Genomic DNA, 21,568 nt, shown 5'->3' on the forward strand with positions numbered 1-21,568 from the left:
AAGTGAGCAGCTACTCCCTTGACCCTTGCATTTGTGCAGATGCCTCCCGTTCTGCAAAATACAGCTGAAATTTCACGTTTTCCGGGAGGTCTTCCTCGTTACAGTAACTCTTGCTTCTCTGACTTGTGTTGCATGTACATTAGTACCACATCCTTTATTCTGACATGGTCAGATAGATCCTCCACATCTGTAAGGCAAGAGACTTTTTGCAAAGATCCATGTTGGAAAATACCATACAGTTTCACCCATGAAATCTGGATGCCCATAAAATCTGGATGTAGGGCACTTTGCTAGACACCAATCTTGAGGCATGTAGAATTCAGAGGTGACCCTTAGAAGAGTCATGCATCACTGTCACACACCTTTGGTGTATCGTTCTTGAAGGAATGAGATAATGGCTATTTAATAATAATATTCCAAGGGTCTGCGGCTCTGTCCTCTAATTGTGCTGTTAGTCTTGCCTCCCTGACTTAACTGCAAGTATTCAACAGAGGTATTCTCTTCTTGACCCTAGAAGACCTTCCCGTCAACAGTTCTATGCATATAGATAGTAGGTATCCAGTGAATTAACTGTAGTATGAATAGAGTAGTATGAATAGAAGCTCCGTGAGAGTCCCAGGGATGGTGTCTGTCAAGTTCAGCATTGTCTCATGGGTCCCTGGCAACTAGAAAGCATTTAATACGTGGCTTTGGGTGAACGATTACAATAATCTGCACACTTTTGTTTGAGGAGTATATCACTGAGTTGAGTTTTGTTAGCTGGACTCTGTATAGAAGGAAGATCTATTCACTTTGTTTATAGAATGAATTATCAGTAGAGGTGAAGGGATTTTAAAGATGGTGGTGGGGGACATCAACGGAAGACACATAGTGGATTGGGCTCACATAGGTTAGGAAACTCTCTTCGGTGCTTTCTTGAAAATACTAAGTGGGACACTCTGAATGGGAAAAAGGGTAACTGTACTTTTTGTGTCCTTGTTTTCTCTATTTTCAACCTTCAGATTCACCAAAACCACCAGTTGCTCCCAAGCCAAAGACTGCCAGTCCCCTCACGCCAGTGACAGCACCCAAATTCCCTTCATCACCCCGGCCCGATAGTCTTCATAGTCCCAACTCCATGTCTAGGGGGCCAAAACCCCCCATCGCTCCTAAGCCCAGGCTGGCGACCCCCAGTGAGTGGAGAGCCAGCATGTACGTGATCAACAGCTTGAACAAATGCAGCAACGGGAAGCTGCTCTGTGTTGACAGGGGGCTTTATGAAGAGCACCAGTCCAACTTGGAGTGCTCCGAGTCTGAAGCTGACGAGGATTACATCGTGGTCCCCAAGTCTCCGCCAAAAGAGGACGGACCCAGGGATAGCAGCTCTGCAGAGAATGCAGTGATGGTGCCTCCAGATGCTGCTGGGGGAGAGGAGTGCCAGGAGGGAGGCAAGGGGAGTGACCCGGAGGGGACGGGAGCTGCTGAGGACTTGGCAGCCCCAGCCGAAGTGGTGCCTAGTGAAGAGGCTGATGGAGGCACAGCCCCCACTCCTGAGAACGTGGGGGCAGAGGATGGTGCCTGTGACCCGGGGGCAGAGGAGCAGACGTTTACAAGTGAGGAGGAAGAGAAACTAGTGGAAGAGCACAATGTGTACAACCTGGAGGACAGGGGCCCTTGGGATGGAGAGGCAGTCCTTCCCAGTGATATCATTCTAACTCATGTTGATTTAGAGGCTCCAGCAAATCCCAGTGATGAGCCTGGGCCCCCTGGGACACCCAGGGAGGCAGAAGAGGATGGTGAGGAAGGCTCCGCCAGCACAGAACCAGGGGCTCCAGATGAGTGTGTGGATTCTGACAGGTCCCCTGAGGGGGATGCTGAAGATGATAGCAAGGAACCCACAGAGAATGAGGGCTTGGCCACAGGTGTCCAGGAGGTGGAGATGGTCACAGACAGCCCTGAAGTCTCAGAGGAAAGGGGCGAAGATGCCACAGCCGGTGGTGACCAGAATGACCAGGATGAGCCACATGACCAAAATGAGAAAACGGACCAGGAAGAAATGGCAGCAGTCACCCAGGAGGTAGGAGAGGACCCTCGAGAAGGTGAAGACCTGGTACAGGACGAACCTGCCGAGGAGAGCTGCCAAATCATTCCTTATGAGAATGATGGCATGGATGACTTTGTGACTTCACTCTCAGGAAGTCCCTATGAGTTATTTCCGACCGAGAGCACCTCTTTCTGTAGTGAGAGCTACTCCTCTTTTCCCAAGTCAGCGAAAGACTTAGAGTCACAGCAGGAACCACAGTCTGGAGAATGTGCAGAGCAGGACCCCACTGTCGGAACTTCATGTGACTCTGGGGAGGGCCCCTCTGTCCCTGATGTGGTGGTCATGCCAGAGGATGAGGATGCCATAGATGATGCACTCACCAACCCCTATGAGATGGGAGTTGACCTGGAGCAAGGGGCTAACCCCGAGGAAGGAGAGAAGCCCGAGACACAGGCTGCGTCAGACATGCTGAGTGGTTATGGCACGAAAGAAGAAATGAACTCTGATGCTGAGGGTGGCCTGGTCTCCATTGACAGGAAGAATATCATCACGAGGACCAGGCCCCACTCCGGGAAGGTGGCTGGCTATGTCCCAGAAACCGTCCCAGAAGAAACCGGACCAGAAGCTGGCTCATCAGCCATTGGCATTAGAGGTGGCAACAAAGAGGCAAGAAAGACAGTTCTTTCATTGGAGGGGAAACCGCTGGAAGCCAGCAGGGCCTTGCCAGCAAAGCCCAGAGCCTTCACTTTATACCCCCGGTCATTCTCTGTGGAAGGCCGAGAGATTCCAGTGTCCTTGTACCGGGAGTCAGAGGCATCCAGCTTGGATGACCATAGGATCAAAAGGAAAGATGACAACCTTTCTCTGCCTTGTATGATTGGCTCCTCTGGAAGTTTCTCCCAGAGGAACCACCTTCCATCCAGCGGCACCTCAACACCCTCTTCTGTGGTCGACATCCCGCCCCCTTTCGACCTGGCCTGTATCACCAAAAAGCCCATCACAAAGAGCTCTCCCTCCCTGCTGATTGAGAGTGAGCCCCCAGACAAGCACACCAAGAAGAAGAAGTCATCCTTCAAGAGGTTCCTGGCGCTGACATTTAAAAAGAAATCCGAGAACAAAGTGCATGTGGATGTCAATGTGTCTTCTTCCAGGTCATCTTCAGAATCCAGCTACCACGGGCCTGCCAGGCTTCTGGAAATCGACCGGAGGAGCCTCAGCAACTCCCCACAGCTTAAGGCTCGGACTGGCAAGCTCCGGGCTTCCGATTCCCCTTCCTCCCTCATCTTCTACAGGGATGGCAAGAGGAAAGGTGTCCCCTTCAGCAGGACGGTGTCCAGAGTGGAGTCCTTCGAAGACCGCTCCCGGCCCCCCTTTCTGCCCTTGCCCCTGACCAAGCCACGGTCCATCTCATTCCCCAACGCCGACACTTCAGACTATGAGAACATCCCAGCCATGAACTCAGACTATGAAAACATTCAGATTCCACCCCGGAGGCCTGCAAGGGCTGGGACATTTACGAAACTGTTTGAAGATCAGAGCAGAGCCCTGTCCACAGCAAATGAAAATGACGGCTACGTGGACATGAGCAGCTTCAACGCCTTTGAGAGCAAACAGCAGAGTGCAGACCAAGAAGCAGAAAGGTACTGTGAAATTACATTTTCTTTGTTCTTGGGCAAGTGTGACCATCCAAGAGGCAAAATTAGGTGTAGGGGACAGAGTGGACTTGCTTTTTAGTCTCGGGCTCTGTGTATTTCTAGCTGGGTGACTTGGAGTGAATGGCTTTACCTCTCTGAGCCCAGTTACTACATCTATGAAATGGGATTCCTGCTGCCTCAAGGCAGTGTTTGAAGAGATCAGAGATGATCACCTGGGTGAAAGTATTGTCCGAAATGCCAAATACAGCGTAAATGAGAGCTTTTGTATTTCCATTATTTGAGAGACATTTCTCATCTAGGTAGATGGGTTTGCTAGTCCCTTCCAGGAAAGTCACCAAGAGAGAAGGTCCTGGTATTGTGCCAAACTAAATATCTTTCACCATCAGGAAAATACCCTAAATTGAAATTAATACCCTTTTACTGTGTAAATATACACTTTATTCAATGGAACTAGAAAAGACAATCTGTTTAAATTGTTTAAAGAGCAAAGGGTGCCCTGAGCTAAATTTCTGAATGGAAGCCTTGAAGATGTACATCCAGGCTGATTTTATTTTATTTTTTTGGACTCACTCACCTTGAAAATAAGAGTGAAACACTGAAATTACTGACGACAGTGGGGATTTTCTGACCCCACCCTCCCAAGACCGACTGAATGCCCTTATTGATCATCCCAAGTGGGTAACTGCCAGATCTTGCTGTTCTTTGTACCTTGTGGATGCAACTTAAAGGCAATGCAATTCAGCCTCAATCATGCACTCTCTTTGGGAGCACCTGGTTGGAATTAATACAAGCAAAAATCGCCGTGATTTTAAAGGACATCCTGATTCTGACCCCTTGTGTGCAGTGACTTCACCCAGTCCCACACAGCTGCTGCTGCTAGGAGTTCCCAGGGCGCCTGCAGTAATGAATAGATAAGATGATTTGCAATTAGCATGAGCTGTCGCTGGAGTGTAGATGCTAGAAGTGTTTATGTGGTTTATTCTCCTGAGTTTTTTACATGGTTCCCCGCCCTGGCTCCCTCCATCTTCTCCCTCCCCCAAGTATGGGTGAGGCCGTTAATTAGTTCTTTCCAGGATGAAAGGGTTTGTTTGCTGGGGCAAAGGTAAACACTAACACTGTTGGAGGGACTGAGTTTAATTTGGAGAGTGTGGACGTGTGCAAACTCTACACGGGTGAGAGCTGCACAGCTGACCAGTTCCTTGCATTAAGTTATCAGCAGGGTTTGACAAGATCCAGACCTAGCTGAGTGTCTCCTAGTGTTAATGAAAATAGAACCGAGCTCTGAAACCAGAATCACCTAGAAAGGATCTCAAAGGGCAGATGGTCAAAGCTCCCGCCCTAACAGGCCTTTCTCTAACCCAGTCTGTACTTGAATTCCTCAAGCCACAGGGAACTCACCACCTCCCAGAGCTTCCTCATCTGTTGCTAGGTATCCTGATTAAATTTTCCTTTCTGACTGAGGCAAAAGCTGTCTCCTGATATTCCTACCCCACTCATGCTGGCTCTCCTCCTCTCAAGCTAGGCAAGTGAGCTCATTTCTTCTTTTGTATGACAGCCCTTCAGAAATTGAAGTCTGCTTCTGTAGAATCACTGAATTTTATAGCCGGAAGGGAACTTCAGACAACATTTGGTCCCCTTACAGAGGAGGAAACTGAGACACAGAGAGAGAAAGGGATTTATCTAAGATAGCTCAGCAATTTAGTGGAGAAATCAGTGCTAGGACTCAAGATTTCCTGACACCTGGTTCAGGCATCCTTAGTGAATTACATTGAGGGGTCCCAGATCTGATTGTGCAGGCTGTGTACTGCACAACGCCAGGGCCACATTCACATTCAACCCCCTTCCCCAGGGCTGTGCAGTACACATGTTGCTTGGCCATTTGCAGAGTCCCTGTTGCCTTGATCTGTACTTTGCCCCAAACCCAAAAGAGGTCCTTCATCCAAATTAACCTGATAATAAGGGGAAAATATCCAAGAAAATGTCAATGCTACCTTATCTTGACTGCTTCCTTTGTGCCAGGCATTGTGCTGGGTGCTGTCCCTGCATTTTCTCACATTTGATGCTACAACCTGGGGTCATGGTTGAGTATCCTGGACCGTCAGACTCAGAGTGCAGTTGCCCTACTCTGATGCTATTTCACGGAAGGCCAGGCTGACCAGGATAAATCTCCCATGCAGGAACCACATCCTCTTGGACATCAATCAATGAGCAAAGCTTTCTTCTGTTTTTCCTGCATGAAACAGATGGAAGCAAAGGGGGAGAAAAATCCTTGCTTTGGGCTGAAACAGGTCTGGGCAAGGGAGGTTTCAGACACATCAAGTTGAGAGGCATAAGGAACTGCTGTGGGGGTGGGGTCCTAGTGCTTCTTCACCCGAACACGGGCTTTGAGAACCTAGTGGCTGGGGTGCTGCTGATCTGAGACACATGCCTAGGGGTGCTGGGGGTTGCTTTAGATTGGGCAGGACAGGATGGGGCAAGAGGGTGGGGGAGGCAGTTCCTCCTCGTTCTGCTCCTGGCCTTATCCCACAGCTTGCTTTAGCGTGAGGATCAGGGAAAAAAGCCAAAATAAATATCAACAGCCCTGAAAGGGTGCAGGACAGGATATCGGGAGATGTGGGTTCAAAGCCTGCTCAGTCACTGGCTTGCTGTGGGATTTTGGAAAAGGCTAGGCCACGGTTTGCTCATCTGTAAAATGGTAAGATTGGAGCAGACCCATGTTTCTCAACCCTTTGCCTCTCCTGTACCACTTGCACCACTTCTGTTCTACCCCCATACTATCACTTACTTACTGTTTTTCCTTCAATCAGTCTCTCTTTTTTACTTCAAACATACTTAGAAAGGAAATTTTATGTCACTGTAGGGAAATGGAAAAACACTATTGGTTGCCATAAATAGAAGGCAGTTATACAAATAAGATACAAAGGAAAGGAAAATAACGGGTATATTCTAGCTTGAGGTTATTACTTGCCAAGGCTGGAGCTGGAAGCCTGGCCCCTTTGTTAAACAGGGAGAGGTGTTAAAGACGTCCTGGCACCACACAGAGACTTTCTCCTTGGCATAATCAGAAGGATTCAAAAGGACTGAAAAGGGAATAACTCTCTCTCTGGTGTGATTCACTGTTATTTAAATCCAAGCCCTTTTTCCACTAAAAGTACCTCCCTTCAAGAAACATGTAGAGTATAGAATAGAATTCAGAGAGCCCTTAGAGAGCTCTAAATCAGAGTAGCAGCTCAGGGTCTAATGGATGATTGTAAAGTTTTCTTCTATGTAGTTACTTCCTTTGAGGTTTATATACCCAGATAATAACATTTTAGGAGCTGCAATAATGTTATTAACAATTTTCTGTCTTGTAAGATAAAATTGTATACATTATTACTTATGTAAATTTCCCCCGCGGTATACAGGTTTCATCATCTTTTAGTTTAAAGCATATCCCCAGAACATTCTTTTTTTTTTTTTAACCCCCCTGAATTGACCCTCATGAAAAAGAAAAAATGGATCAGAGATCTATTCTAATATTTACTTTTCAAATAGACTGTTTAATGTCCTCAGGCAGGACTCTTGGTTGGGGGGACCTGATCTTTACCTCTGAGTGTCCCATGGCCCCTCAGTACATTGGTTATATGCTAGGAGCTTAATAAATGTGTGTTGATGACCAGAAGTTTAATGATTCCATGCAAATTGGTGGTTTTGAGCTTCATAAGGGTCAAAGAATTATCATTTATTAAGCACCTGTCTTTGACAATGCAATGCTAGGTGCTTTGTATACACTTAATAAATACCCATTTGATGCAAAACACTACATAAACTGGCTTGTCCTCAGTGTCTCATTTAAATCCCCATAATTGTGTATTTATTTTTTGCATGATAATGAGTCTACTTTAATCACTCAGCATTATACACCAACATGGATCCCTGAATCTGCTTTTCCCCATTTCATTATGAGAATATTCAAATTTATAGAAAAGTTGAAAGACCTTTTACAGTGAATGTTCATTTGCCCACCACCTAGATTTACCAATTACATACTGTCACACTAGCTTTTTTCTCATCTCTCTCTTTCTCTGTTCTCTCCAGCTGTTACGATCTGTTCCCATATTGTTCTTGGTGCATTTATGGTAGTTCTTTATGGATGCAGATGAGGACAGTGGAGCCCAGGGAGAGCCTGTGAGAGCACAGGGGCCAAGCACATGGGCTTTAGCCAGGCTGCCTGGGGTGTGGTTCTGTACTCCACCCCTTACTATCTGTGTGACCTGGGACAAGGTCTGTGTCTTACTTTATCTGTCATAGGCAATCATAGTAGTTCCTGCCTCTTAACGTTAAGACAGAAAGAGTTAATATTACACATGATGAAATGATCAGTAAATATTAGCTGCTATTCAGTGATATGGTAAGGTCATATAGTGGTGGATGCAGGATTTGAATTTGATTCAAGAGGTTTGGATTGAGAGTCTGGTCCCTTTGATGGTGGGGATGTCTCTCTCTCTCTGTCTCTCCCTTCTCTCCCATGTGATGGTTCTTCTGCACGAGTTTGACTTCGTGTTCAGGACATCACATCAATAAAACTGGGACCATGAACTTGCAAGCTTTAGCTGTGGGGTGTGGTTTCAGCACTACCTCTAACTTCCTCCTGGGCTGGGGTCAGGGCTGCAGAGAACAGCCCCAGCAATAGTAATTTGGAGTCATTAGTAGCCTCTTACACCAAGGACAACAGGACTGAAGTTTTTATCATTCCATAATCATAATAGATAGGCCTGGCTCTGTGACTCTGACTTTAGCTGTTATTTCACTTGTATTTCACGATTGGTTAGGCACATTAGTTTCAAGTGCTATAAACTATCCTCTGTTGCACAGGTTGTAAGTAGCCAAACCAGGATTCGGGTCTAGGTCTTTCCGACTCTTAATCCAGTACTTTTTCCCCTACCTCTTGTTTCCTGTGGTTGAAAAAATGCCATGTTTTCTGTTGGTCTTCATCCAACAGCTGTAGTATCTCCCTTGCAGCAGACAATGTAGCACAGCCACCACCAAAATGTTGGCTTTGTTTATTGGTCCGGACGGCTCAAGGAAGATTGGAGGGACACTTCCCTTTCTTTTCTGATGGGTGGTGGGTGTGCTGCTCTGTTGGCAGCTCATCAAGAAGGCTGACAAGCTTTCCTGGAATTTGCTAATGAGATACTCAGACATTTTGCCCTCCCTCAGGGCCATGGTGGAGGACACGTACCCTTCTGCGGCCAGCTGTGCCCTCAGAGCAGCCAGGAGCTCTGGGTTTGGAGCAGGCTGTCTGTTTGGGTTGTACTACTTGTTAGAGGAGCTTCAGATGATTCAGCCCACCCAGGAGCAGCAGCTCATGAGTGCTCGTGCCTTCCAGGAAGAGCTGTGAAAGGTCTGAGGGCCAGCATTTCAGGACTCTTAGGGCTCTTACAGAGCTGTTCCTTGTTGGAATGCAGCTGGAATTACATCTCCAAAAGTCTGTGGATTGGCCCTGTTATACAGCATTCATATGAAGATAAGGAGTGGGAACATCCTGGTAATTCTATATTTTGGCTGATGATGACCTTTTGAGAAATGATTGGTTCTTGAGGAACTGTGCCTAGTGAAATATGGACACAGGGAGGCAGACCAGGAACCATCACTGGCCTCAGTGGACTTATAGTTGGAGGGTAGCAGAAGGACTTCTACCCAAGCTCCTGGAATGCAAGGTAGAAAATGCTTAGGATCTAGGGACGCCTGGGTAGCTCAGCTGGTTAAGCGTCTGCCTTGGTCTCAGGTCATGATCCCAGGTTCCTGGAATCGAGCCCTGCATCAGGCTCTCTGCTCAGTGAGGAATCTGCTTCTCCCTCTGCAAACCCTCCATCACCCCCCTCGCTTGTGCTTTCTCTCTCTTGCTGTCTCTATGTCTGAAATAAATAAATTAAATCTGAAAGAAAGAAAGAAAGAAAATGCTCAGGATCCAAAAGGTAGGAGTTCAGAGGAGGGTAGGATGGCTTCATAGACACTGAAGGAAAAGTAGGCTCTTGATGCATGAAGGTAGGAAAGAGACGCAAGGACTTGTGTAGAAACACAAATCTGTGGTTTTAGCAGATGAAGCTGTAGTAAACATGGTTTAATCTTGGTCAGGAGGTGCTTTGACATCTTTTTTTCTGGAAAACAGCTCCCATCATCAGCAGGCATGGAGAATTTATGGAGGAGATTGGGTTGGAAGACTAAGGACTGAACTCAAACATCACATTTTTCTGATTTCCAGTTCTTAGAGTAGTATGTTGCACTCGCTCAGCTAGCCATCCCTCGCTCTGCTAACATTTTTTCAGCATCTACCAAACATCAGCTACTGTTCTAGGTACTAGAGGTTTCCACCCCCAAGACATTCTAGCCCAGCTGAGGAGAGGCGAAGAGAGGTCATTAGAACCCATGTGATAAAGCTTTTGCTAAAAGCCCCTTGTGTTCTGCAGGAGGGGCCGTGGGCAGCCTGGACTATCTGGGAGACACTTGAGGTGGGTTTTGGTAGAGAAACAGGAGTTCATGATGGAGACAAACAGTCCAGGAGGAACACAAGCCTGTGCATGAGTCTGGGGGTAAGAGAGGATCATGACGTGGTCAGATGAACCTCAGTGTACTCATCTGTGAGATAAAGTTGGGAAGGCAGTTGGAACCCAGCCGAAAAGTCCCTTGAATATCAGCTTGATGAGTGAGTGCCTTGCGCCCAGGTAGTGGGGGGACCGTGGCGGTTTTCAGCAGGGCAGGCACACAATGGAGATGGTGCATTGGTACGGACACTCTGTTGGCAGGGTGAAGTGGAGGGATGAAGAGGGGAGCAGGGAGACTAGTCAAGAGACCACTGCAGTGGTCCCCTCTGGAGAACAGGAAGACCGGGCAGAGCCGTAGCAGCAGGAAGGGAAGGAGTGGGGTTCCACAGTGAACACAGCCACCCACTTCTCCTGCGCTGACTCCAGAGCTAGCTTGGGGCTGCCTTCGCTTTCCTCATCCTTTTATTTATTTGTTTACAGACTGTCAGGGCCCAGATAGATGAAAGATTTGAGTTGGTTTCCAGTAAAAGACAAGAAATAATAAGAATTCAGTCCTTAAAAGTTAAAGGATACAAGCCAAGTAATAAAGCTGGGAGAGATAATTGTACAGGCAGTCCAGACCAAGGACAGCGACTACAGCTAGAATTCCTAAATCCAGAACAAAATCTAGCGGTAAGAGCCCTCCCTCCCTCCTCCCCAGGCCCTAGCACACGTTCACCATCCTTAGAATGCAGTAAATATTTTGCTGAAGTGATTCCCTGAGAGAGTGAAACCTGATTTTTATTTTTTACCACTGTAGACGATGCTGGCCCCGTGAATATATGCATCATTGTAATACAAAGGTGATTTACAGCCTCAGCTATAAATCCTTGGGTGGGTTCATGCCAGATCTGCAACTGAACCTCCCGCTGATTCCACTGGTACTGAGAGCTGCATGCTTGGATTTTTGGCACATCCCATCCATGGTATTCGTGGGTATCTTTATATCTGCCTGAACACTGGGAGCCTTCCTATTATTATTATGTTTTTGACAAATGAACTCATGCAGAGCTTTCATTAAGTTTCATTGAAAGGACCTGGAAATGCCATAAAAATTATTATAATCTCAAAACCATCACATTCCTAATGCATGCGGCTGTGCTTCTTGTTGAAATTGACTGATGAGAATATTCAGTTTTTAATTTTCTGACTTAAAATAAGACCATCTGCAGCTGTTTCTTTTAGCAATAATTTTTAATTAAATGCAATAAAATTTACAGGGAAGGACCCTAATAAGAAAATCGTGTCAGAAATACACTTATTGTAACATTTACTAGCATGATATTAAGGCCCCCGACTATTTTTTTTCCTTGCAGAGCTATAATATAGACGAAATCTTGATTAAGTGTTAATCACAATGTGGTTTTACCTTCATAAAAGCAGGGTTTCCCCCTGTGGGAGGTGTGAAAATAATTCTCACTAATAGAAGTCAGTCTTGTTCTATGAGTTCTTTGGTGAAATGTCAGCAGCAGGTCTTCTTGACCAGCTGAGCCCCAGAGGAGGAGTGAAGTCTTTGTTCCAGCCTGAGTTTGGGTGGTGGTTGGGGTATTGGGCCTTACTCTCCTCTGCCTGTGGATGGGAGGTGAGCACATCATGTGTAGGATGTAGCCAAAAACTAAAAGTCATCTCTGTAGTTCAGGCGCCTGCTGTGGATTGGCCTGTGCTCTATGAGCTTCAGATACAGTAGGGAGCCAACAGATAAGGTCCCTGCTCTGGCAGATGTGGTCTCCTACTAGGGAGAGGGAGACAGTAAACTGGCTAAGAAGTAAACAAGATAATCATAGATAACAGAATCATTCTTTTGTGATGACATTATTTTGTGAGGTGGAGGGGGAAAGAGCAATGTGATAGGAAGTGACTTGTGGGAGGGACATTTTAGACAGGATAGTCAAGGAAGGCTTCTCTGAGGAGGTGATGTTTGAATGAACCCTGAATGATGATCAAACCATCATTGGGAGAAGAGCATCCCAGGCCCAGGGAACGGCAGAGACAATGATCCTGAGGCTGGAGGACCCTGGTAGAGTTTGTGGAGAGGCCGTGAAGCCAGCATGGCTGGAGTGCAGAACAAAACAGGGGGAGTGATAGGGGTGGGGTGGGCATGAGCCTTTGTAAAATATTTCGATTTTACTTTAAGGAGATGCCATTGGAGAGAAATGTTAAGATCCAAAAATGTTAAGGAAAAAAAAAAAGATCCAGAAATATTTGAATTACTTGAACTCTTCAGACCATTTCCTAAGACTTGGACATTTAGGGTCAGACCACCAAATACTTTGAAGAACATAGCAAAGAGTATTTATTTGCTTTTCAGAATGGTTCTGGGAGTATAAACAGGTTGGAATTTAGATCCTGGCTCTGGCCCTGGCTATGTGAATTTTGAGCTTCTGGGTCTCTGGTGTCTCTCCCACCTGTGACTGCTCTAAAACTGCTCAGGACTAGCAGTTCTGAGTTCCCCATCTGAGTGCTCTTTACAGAAGACTGTGGTGGCCCAGAAAACTGAGAGAGGACTGTCCCAGCCATGCTAGAGGAAGGGTGTGTGGTGATTAGGCTGGGAAGTTCTTGAAAATGAGTATGCTGCATTTGCACTTGGCCTTTCTATGTGAATTGATTTAATCTGTGAGTCTTAGGGAGCTACTGAAGGTTTTAGAGCAAGAGAGTGACATGATTAGCTGGTACTCCAGCACAGTGATTATCACATGTGGGGTAGAATGGCAGACAGAAGCCACCACAGTAAGATGTCTCAAGGGCAAGAGACTGAGGCATGGCAAAAGGACCTAGCGGCTCCAGCCTCTGTCATGTGAAGGCCTGTAAGCCACAGCTACTGCAGTCACTGAGAACAGAATAAACCAGAGCTCCCACCACTCTGGACCTGGGCATAGGGTTTCTTAGGGTGGTTGGTGGCAGTTAGGCAGCACAGATGACAGGACCACAGAGGCAGCGTGGCATGGCAGGAAGAGAGAATGAGCTCAGGTCTGCCTTCATCCCTTACCTTGTCATGTGATCTGAGCCTCCGTTTCCTCACCCGCTGACATGTGCGTGATGGTCCCTTCATCACTGAGCCATCCTGAGGAGTCAGAGATGATATGTGTGCAAGGGTTTTGTTGGGTATTGAAAGAGGATACTGTCAGTCTCATACTTTGCTGCTGGGAGCTGAGGTGAAGAGCTGTGGAGCCCATGAGACTTCCCTGCAGGTTCACAATATGCCAGGTCCTGTCTTAGACCTGTTATGTGCATTAACCCAGTTAATCCAAAACACCAGCCTGCTACATAGATACTTTTCAGAAGGTGAGGCAGCTAAAGTCCAGTAAGTAAAGGGCTCGAGGTCACAGCAGAGCCAGAATTTTGCCTGAGGCAATTTCCAGCGCCCGAGTGTTGCCTCAGCTGTGAGGTTTTCTCACTTTGTGTGCATCACTTCATTTAATCTGCTGAATGTCCTTTTGGCAGTAGTTACCCAATTTTACTTTTTTAATAGAAGAGGAAACTGAGGTTCAGTGTGGTGGCATGATTGTAAGACAGTCAAGTGACAGGGCTAGGAAAGGAAGGAAGGTGGCTCTAGGTATGACCTCTCCCCTCTTTCTGGTCCACCCCCTTTGAGAACTTCCCAACTGGAACTGACCCTCCAGCTGTCAAAGGTGAGGACACACAATGGAGTATGAATCTTCGGAACGGAAATGTCCTTATTATATGCATTCAGAATGGACAGCTTATAATGACTATCTGCTTGCTTAGATCTGCATGGTCAGGGGATGATGTAAAAACTATATATATGTAGAGAGAGAGAGAGAACAGCACATACTCATGCAGTAATAATCAAAGGCATAATATTATGCAGGAGGTTAATGCTTCCTTAGATTGCCTGGCTAGGCTCAGGAAGGGCTCTTGGGGAATTTATCATCTGTGCTCATAGTACTCCGGGTCAACAGGACAAAAAGCTCATAATAATTTCTGAGTGATGAATTAATGTGTTTCATCTGGCTCCTTGAGTATGCCCCAAGACTGTCCAGCCTCCAAGAGATGAAGGAAGCCGCTGAGCCGTGTGCTGGGGAATTCTTAGCTTGCCCTTGAGGATTGTAGTGTTTCCCTGTCTTGGAGAAGCCTGTGTCTTTGGCCGTTTTCCTGCAAGATGAATGTCTTGGGGTTGGGATTGTTTTGGGGGATGATGTGGCTGGTCTCTATGTAAACAGACCCATTCTCTTCGTGCATGAGTTTGGTCTGGAGCCCAAGAAAAGTTTCTCTGGATCAAGGCATGACCCAAGAACTTGACATTTCAGGCATGTTTGCATGATTTTAATTAAGAAACTAAGCACACACACAGTCTCTCTCTCTCACACACACACATCCTGCCTTAGAGAGATCTTAAGTTCTGTACTGTTACGATGAGACTTTCTTATACTGAGAGATATGTCCAGCAGGAATTTGAGATGTAGTGAGCTCTCATTCATGACCAGTAATTAAGCACAATTAGAAAGGATAGCAGAATCTGTCATGAGGCCAGGAATTCTGAGCTCTTGGGATTGTTTTTGGCTGGGTAGTGAGAGTTCTAAGGAAGCAGGTGGGCTGCTGTAGGTACTGCTTCTTCAGCCTCTGAGAAATATTCAGGTCCCTTGGATCCCCTGGGGGAAGCCCCAGAAGACCATAGGAAGACTCAGTATCAGCTCTGGAACCAATTCCAGAAGACATCTCCTAGTACAATGAAACATGTTTGTGTCATGCCCCTTGCCACTGAATCAGAGTCCTCTGAAGTGCTGAGAAACTCACCTGCTGAAAAGGCTGCACTTGGAGATGCGATAGCTCCTGCACTCCAGCCTGCCTTGAGAGGGGACAGAAATCCTCCCCTTGGAGTCAGGGGCCCAGCTGCAATGAAGCAGATGGGAAGACTGGTTATTTGGTGCTTCTTGGGGGTTTCCTCACACACTTAATCTCAGTGGTTTCCAGACTTTATGTTGTAAAGTAAAAAAGGATCCTTTTTCAAATGAAATCTTACTTGGAACTCCAACAAAGAAGGCAAGGGTTTGTTATTATAATTCTCTTTCTTAAGTTCAAGTTTTTAATACTTCATAGGAAGTTAGTTAATGAGACCATGATGATGAATAAACATCTTGGAAATTGGGAGTTATGGATTGCAATTGCTGTTCTTACAGCCTAACGAGGGGTGATAATTATACAAAGGGGTATCTTATGGGGGTTGACAACCTGTGTTCCAGAGCAGATGGCTGGGTTCAAATCTCAGCTCTGCCAGTTCCTAGCTGTATGTTCTTGGACAGATTACGTAATCACTCCGTGCCTTAGCCACCTCATCTGTAAAAACAGGGAAGATGACACTACCTACTTTCAGAGATTGTCATGAAGTTTGAATGAGTTAACCCTCACAGAGAATGTAGCTGGGGCCCGTGTGCCTTTTAGGGGCCCAATACACTTTAGCTGTTACTGTTAACACTGTAGCAGTGTCTGTGTCCATAAAATGGGAAGCCAACATTTGTGAATCCTCACCCACAGGAATCCAGGGTTTCTAAGGAACACTCAGAAACCCCACCTTATCTTATATGATATGGTAGTCTTCTTTTAGTAAGTGTGATCTGTTGGGTATACATAGTTAGAAGTCTTTTTCACCAATGATTTCATCAGTGATTTACCGAACCCTGTGCCAGACACATTAGAGGGAGTGGAGAAATGGTTTCTGCCCATCTTTCAAAAACAGAAGTAGTTTAGGGATATATAACTATTGGATCTTAAGCTCTTGGATTATAATAACCTCCTCACACTCTGTGTACAAGAATGGAAGTGAAATTAAGGATGTGAATGGGAAAAGGAAGCAATACCCAGCAGATTCCATGGTCTGCCAGTATTCTACATACATATGTGCACTCTACTCCCTTATATATGTTATCTCACTGACGATCAGCCTGATTCCCTAGGTGAGGAAACTGAGGCTCCAAGACATCATGTGGTAGAGGAGGCAAACGGACAGGGTTTGAGAACCTAGAGTAGAGAGTCAGGACCCACAGTGGGGCACAAGGAAGCAGGTCCCAGCTCCACTGGTCTCTTGCTCCTGGCAAGAGTTGCCCTACCTTAGGGAGCAATGGGTATGTGCAAAGGGGCTGGCTGAACCCCTGCCAGAGAGGCTGTCCTGCTAGAAAGCTGAGATAGAAACCCCAGAAAGTTATGAAACCTTGATGTGGCAGCCACATAGTTGTGCACTGCACTTTAAAGTTACAGAGCTTTTCCATGCCTATTATCTCCACTGATTCTCCCAACAGCCACCATTTGGAGTAGGCAGCAAAGACCTGAGCAAGACTAGCAGATAGTCAGGCAGGTACTTACTCTGTGGTGCCTTGGGTAAGCCGTTTTTCTCGGGTGTGTCTCAGTTTCCTCAACTATAAAATAGGGATGATAGATAGTGGCAGATTAAGACTAACCCATGCCAGCCCAAGGGCCTGGTGCCTTGGTGCAGGGCCTGGCATGAAGTAGGTTCTTAGTGGATGTAATTGGGGATATAATGATGATTGTACCTACTATGAAGAAGGAATCTGAAGAATAGCGGGAGGAGAGGCTTCTCTAAGACTGAGGGTTTAGGAAATACCAAGGAAGGAGTGATAAAGAGCAGAAAAAGAACTAAAGGCTCCAAGGGTTTTGTCCAAGCTCACACAGCCAGCTAGTGGCAGTCAGACCTAGAACTCAGAGGTGTCTGCCTCAGAGCCATGTGTTCCGTGAGGAATTGAGGTGAGCAAAACTGGGTCCCAGGACTGACCCAGAGTTAGGGTGCTGCAGATCCCAGTCCATACCTGGAGCTGCTCTTGGTGATAACAGAAGAAAGGAGGGTGATGTCATGTGGCTAGGGATTGTTTTGGGCCCTTGTTCCCTTCCCAGGACACTCCTTGTAGATGCTGCATCTGGTTTCCAGGGAGGTCCCTGATCCGAACCCAAGTTAGTTCCCTTGCTGGCCTGAGGCCACAGGTCAAGGTTGGCCTCTGAGCCATGAAGTGAGTCAGTGGCTTTGTGGAATTCAGAGTTTGGGGTGCTGCTCAGACTCTAGGATGAGGAGGCCCTTCCCTTTTACCTCTATACACTCTCCCTGCCTCCGTCCTTCCCAGATCCAGTCTCAGATTCTAAAAGGCCCTGATGTCTTTGTCCAAGGCCAGCCAGGGTTGTTTGTGTGTCATAGCCTCTGCCAACTTCTGGTCTTTCTTTGACCCCGCTGTACCCAGTGTTGAGGAGGGAACTTCAAGATACCACCGAGCCCAGGGGTACCTAGGGAGTGCAGACGGTTACATATATAACTCTTGGTTTTTGCTCAGGTTGTAATCTCAGGATCGATCAAGCCCCAGCCAGGCTCCACGTTCAGCATGGAGTCTGCTTAAGACTCTCTGTGCCTCTGCCTCAGCCCCTCCCTCACTCATGTGCACACGTGTGTGTGTGTGTGTGTACACGCATGTGCTCTTTCTCAAATAAAGACATAAATAAAATCTTTAAGATACCACCAAACCTATCTGAACTCTCTCAGGTTCAACAGAGGAGAAAACTGGGCCCAGAAAGGGGACTTGGTTCCTTAGTTCCTTCTTCCATTAGATAAGCTGCCACCCTCATATATGCACAGAGAAATGGTAGCGAGGACAGTGAGGGCAAAGGAGGAAGGGTATGGCACTGATAGGGGAATTTCAGGCACTCTGTTAAATGCTTGGAAAAAATACTCTGAAACAGAAAGTCTTCTTTGTGGTCTTCAGACCCCAGCAGGCAAGAATCACCTTGCTGACTTCACCCCAGGATGGATCACTTTCTCCTTCATATCTCTGTGTAGAATCTGCTCGCCCCTGCTGTTTGTGTCACTATCTCCCTTACCCCACTCTGAGTCCCTCTGGGACTAAACACCTGAACTCATCTGTGTGTCCCTGGCATTTGGCACAGGGCCTGGTACCCAGATTGAGCTCAATAGAAGTTTGTTAAATAAGTGGATATATTCTGGAGGCTGAAGGGCACTGTGTTATCTTGGAGGCACAGCCCAACCAAGTAGGACTTTGCATAGATTGTCCCCAAGCCTCATCAATGTTCTGAGTGCTGGGACAACAGGAACAACAAGGAAAGTTGACATGAAATGCCTAATTGCACTGTTAAGTATTTAAATTCAACTCTGCTGGGTGCTCCAAAGAAGTGAAGTTCTAAGAGCTTCTAACAGGTGCTCTGACCATTTGTGGCTGGGGTAGACCTCTGAGAAAGTGAGACTCTTGGGCCTGAAATACAGTGAGGAGTCAGGTGGATAGAGGGAGAGGGTCAGGAAGGACCCTGTCAGATAGGCACAATCATCTTTCCAGATGAGGAAACTGAGGCTCAGAGCAGGGACGTGACTTGCCTGAGGCCACACAGGTATCAAGAGGAGAAGCTGGGGTTTGCATTCAGGTATTAAGAGCCTGTTCCTCTTTGCTGGCCCTGTCCTGGAATGTGGCAGGAAACTCAAGCTGGCCATGGTGACATCACAGTGTATTGGGCCAAAGCCCTTACTTCCCACTGGGAAGGTTGGACCCCATACTCACTGCTTTTCTCCCTCCCTGTACCCCATCCCTGCTCCTTCCTCTTCAAACTCACATCTGTTTTGGCATCGCGTGTGACCTCTCTTTCTTCAGGCTGTACGATGAAGGAATCCCCAGGCCTCTCTTTCCTCAGCTGTACAATGAAGGAATCAGGCCACAGACTTTTTCTGGCTCCTGACAGTCTGGGATTTTGCTACATACAGTTTGACCTTGGGAAACATTTATGAGCCTCACAACTAGAGGGAAACATGCAAATCAATTTAAGGAGTATTCATTCACATGTGTGCACATGAGTGGGGGAGGGGCTGAGGCAGGGGAGAGAGAGTCTTAAGCAGACTCCTAACACTAGGCATCTGCTAGTACCAATCCCTATAGGATCAGAAGCTGGGGACAACAAATCCAGCTCAGACTTCAGGTCTTAGGGGAAGGCAGATCCATAAGCAGCTGACTGGGTGCAATTATAAGTACAATAGGAAAATTAACAGTATTCTGGTAGTAAGCACAGAAGGAGCTCCCAAGCCCATTGAAGAAAAGGCTTCCCTGAGAAGTTGGCAGGGTTCATATTGGACATTTGAGCTGGACTTGAAGGGTGAGTAAAATTTTCAGGGTGAAGAAGTGTGGGTAGGGCATTCTAAACAGAAGGGATGACATGCACAAAGGTGCGCAGTATACAAAGACTGTGGACAGGTGCAAGCCATGACCAAAAGTAAGAGTTTAAAGTCACCAGTTTGAGGTTCTGAAATGCGGCAGGTAGACACAGTGGCTCAGAGTGCAGGTCTGCACTGGGGTGGAGACTCCCAGCTTGGGGCTTTGCTTGTCTCTGCTGCCTTCAGTGGACGCCTCCCCCAACCCCCCGCCTTTTTCAGCCTCCATTAAAGTTGTCTGGGATTATATGAGACTTCCCTCCCCCAGCAGGAGAAGGGGAAGGTGTGAATGTAACAATGTCTTTGAGGCTGGGGTCTGGTCTGCCTCCCAATTATCCCTGGAGAGGCAACTACTCAGCTCATGGGGGCTTCATTCTCAAGTTGCTTCTAATCGATGATGCCCTGGTGACAGGCATAAATTAATTTCCTTTGAATAGGCCAATTAGATATAATCGCTGGGGGAAAATGTATTTAGGTGGCTTTAGCTCGAGGACTAGGCTTCTCTAGACGTGGTTTTTCAGAATCCTGGTCTCTGAGTTGGCATCTGCCCCCATCATGTCCCTATCTCTTTGGCCTAAGGAACCAGCTGGGTTTTATATAAATAAGGTGCAGCCCTGAGTAGACTCTCCTCTCAGATATTTGAAAGATGGAAGCAGGCTGAGAACTACTTAAGGGCTCTATAAATCCCCATGTCTAAAATTATTGGTTATGATCATTCACAAAGGTTTTCATTGTGTTCCACAGTTTGGTTTTGGGCTTAGAGCTCTGAATCTTCTTCTGAGAGCAAGAACTGGTCTAGAATATCCAGTCCCTTTGGCTCCGTGTCTCTTGCTGTGTCACCTTTCTGCTGTGTTCTAGTTTCTGAGACTCATTTTCCCCATTTGCAAAATGAAGGGTTCAGGGAAGTGATTTCTGAGATGACATACTAGTTTTCTATTGCTGCCATAGCAGTATACCACACACTTACTGGCTTAAAGCATTTTTTTTTTTTTTTTAAACGGAAGTTCAGTGGATTGGGCTGGGCACTCTGCTTAGGGTCACACAAGGCCAAAGCTAGGGTGTCCTTTGGCCTGGACTTTTATCTGGAGGCTGCAGGGGAGGATCCACTTCCAAATACATTCAGGTTGTTCTCTGACCTCAGTTCCATGTAGGACTGGTATAATAGGATAGGATATGTCTCTGTTTCCCTGCTGGGGGACTGGTCTTTGCACCTCGATGCTGCCTGCATTCTTTCTCATGCTTTTCCATGGAGCCCCCTGCAGCAATGTAGAAAAAAGAAAGAGTCCTTCTTAGATTTTGTGTTTCTGACTCCAGGCAAAGAAAGTTTTCTTTTGTAAGGACCAGTGTGATTAGATTGGCTCACCCAGATAATCCAGGATAATCTCTGAGTTATAACATCTATTAATCTTAAATACATCTGCAAAGTCTCTTTCACCCTGTAATACAAAATGTCCATAGGTCTCAGGATTAAGGTATAGATTTAAGGGCCATTATTCTGCCTGTGACAGTTGCCCCTTTGACACCCAGAGATTCGTGTTCATTCCAAATGCAAAATTCACTGTATCCCAAGGTCCCCAAAGTTCTCATCCCATGAGAGCATCAGCAAGTTTCATCGGAATCTCATCAGCTCAGAAGTCCCAAATTTCATCATCTAAATTATCTAAGCGGGCATGGGTGAGGCTCTGGCTGTCATCCATCCTAGGGCATAATTTCTCTCCATCTGTGAACCTGGGGAACTAAAGAAACAAGTTATCTGTTCCCAAAATGCAGTGATGGAACTAGTTATAGGAGGCATTCAGGTTCAAACAAGGAGAAGATGGAGAATGGAGTCAGATGACTTTCTGGGGTCCTCATACCCCTCTCCTAAAGCTGTCAGGGAAAAACACAACAGAACCAGCCCTTTGCCCCCCCCCCCACCTCTGCAGAGAGTGACTGAGTGTGTTTGTGGTCTGAGCCCTGCTGTTCCCACTGGGGAGGTCCAGGGGGTTTGACCTTCCTGGCCTTCTCCTCCTCTTTTGGAATACCCCCCACTGATCTGAATAACTGATGAGTGTTTAGAGAATAAGAGGTACAGGATCACAGAGGTTATTACAATGGCCAGAATTCTGGCCACAGAGGAGGAAATCATGCTGTTGGGATAGTCCAGTGGGAGAGAAATTTGACC

The 21,568-nt window shown here is 46.6% G+C and overlaps 1 protein-coding gene across 1 annotated transcript in view; it reads left to right on the plus strand.

The window, feature by feature from the left end:
* Positions 1-21,568, plus strand: part of FGD5 (FYVE, RhoGEF and PH domain containing 5) — a 120,669-nt gene that overhangs the window by 6,964 nt on the left and 92,137 nt on the right. The window contains exon 2 of the mRNA XM_080815599.1: positions 1,002-3,663. Coding sequence (XP_080671725.1) covers positions 1,002-3,663 — 2,662 coding nt within the window. The remainder of the gene's footprint in view (positions 1-1,001; positions 3,664-21,568) is intronic.

Source organism: Martes martes (assembly GCF_963455335.1).
Source record: "Martes martes genome assembly, chromosome: 1".
In the NCBI taxonomy this organism is placed as follows: domain Eukaryota; kingdom Metazoa; phylum Chordata; class Mammalia; order Carnivora; family Mustelidae; genus Martes; species Martes martes.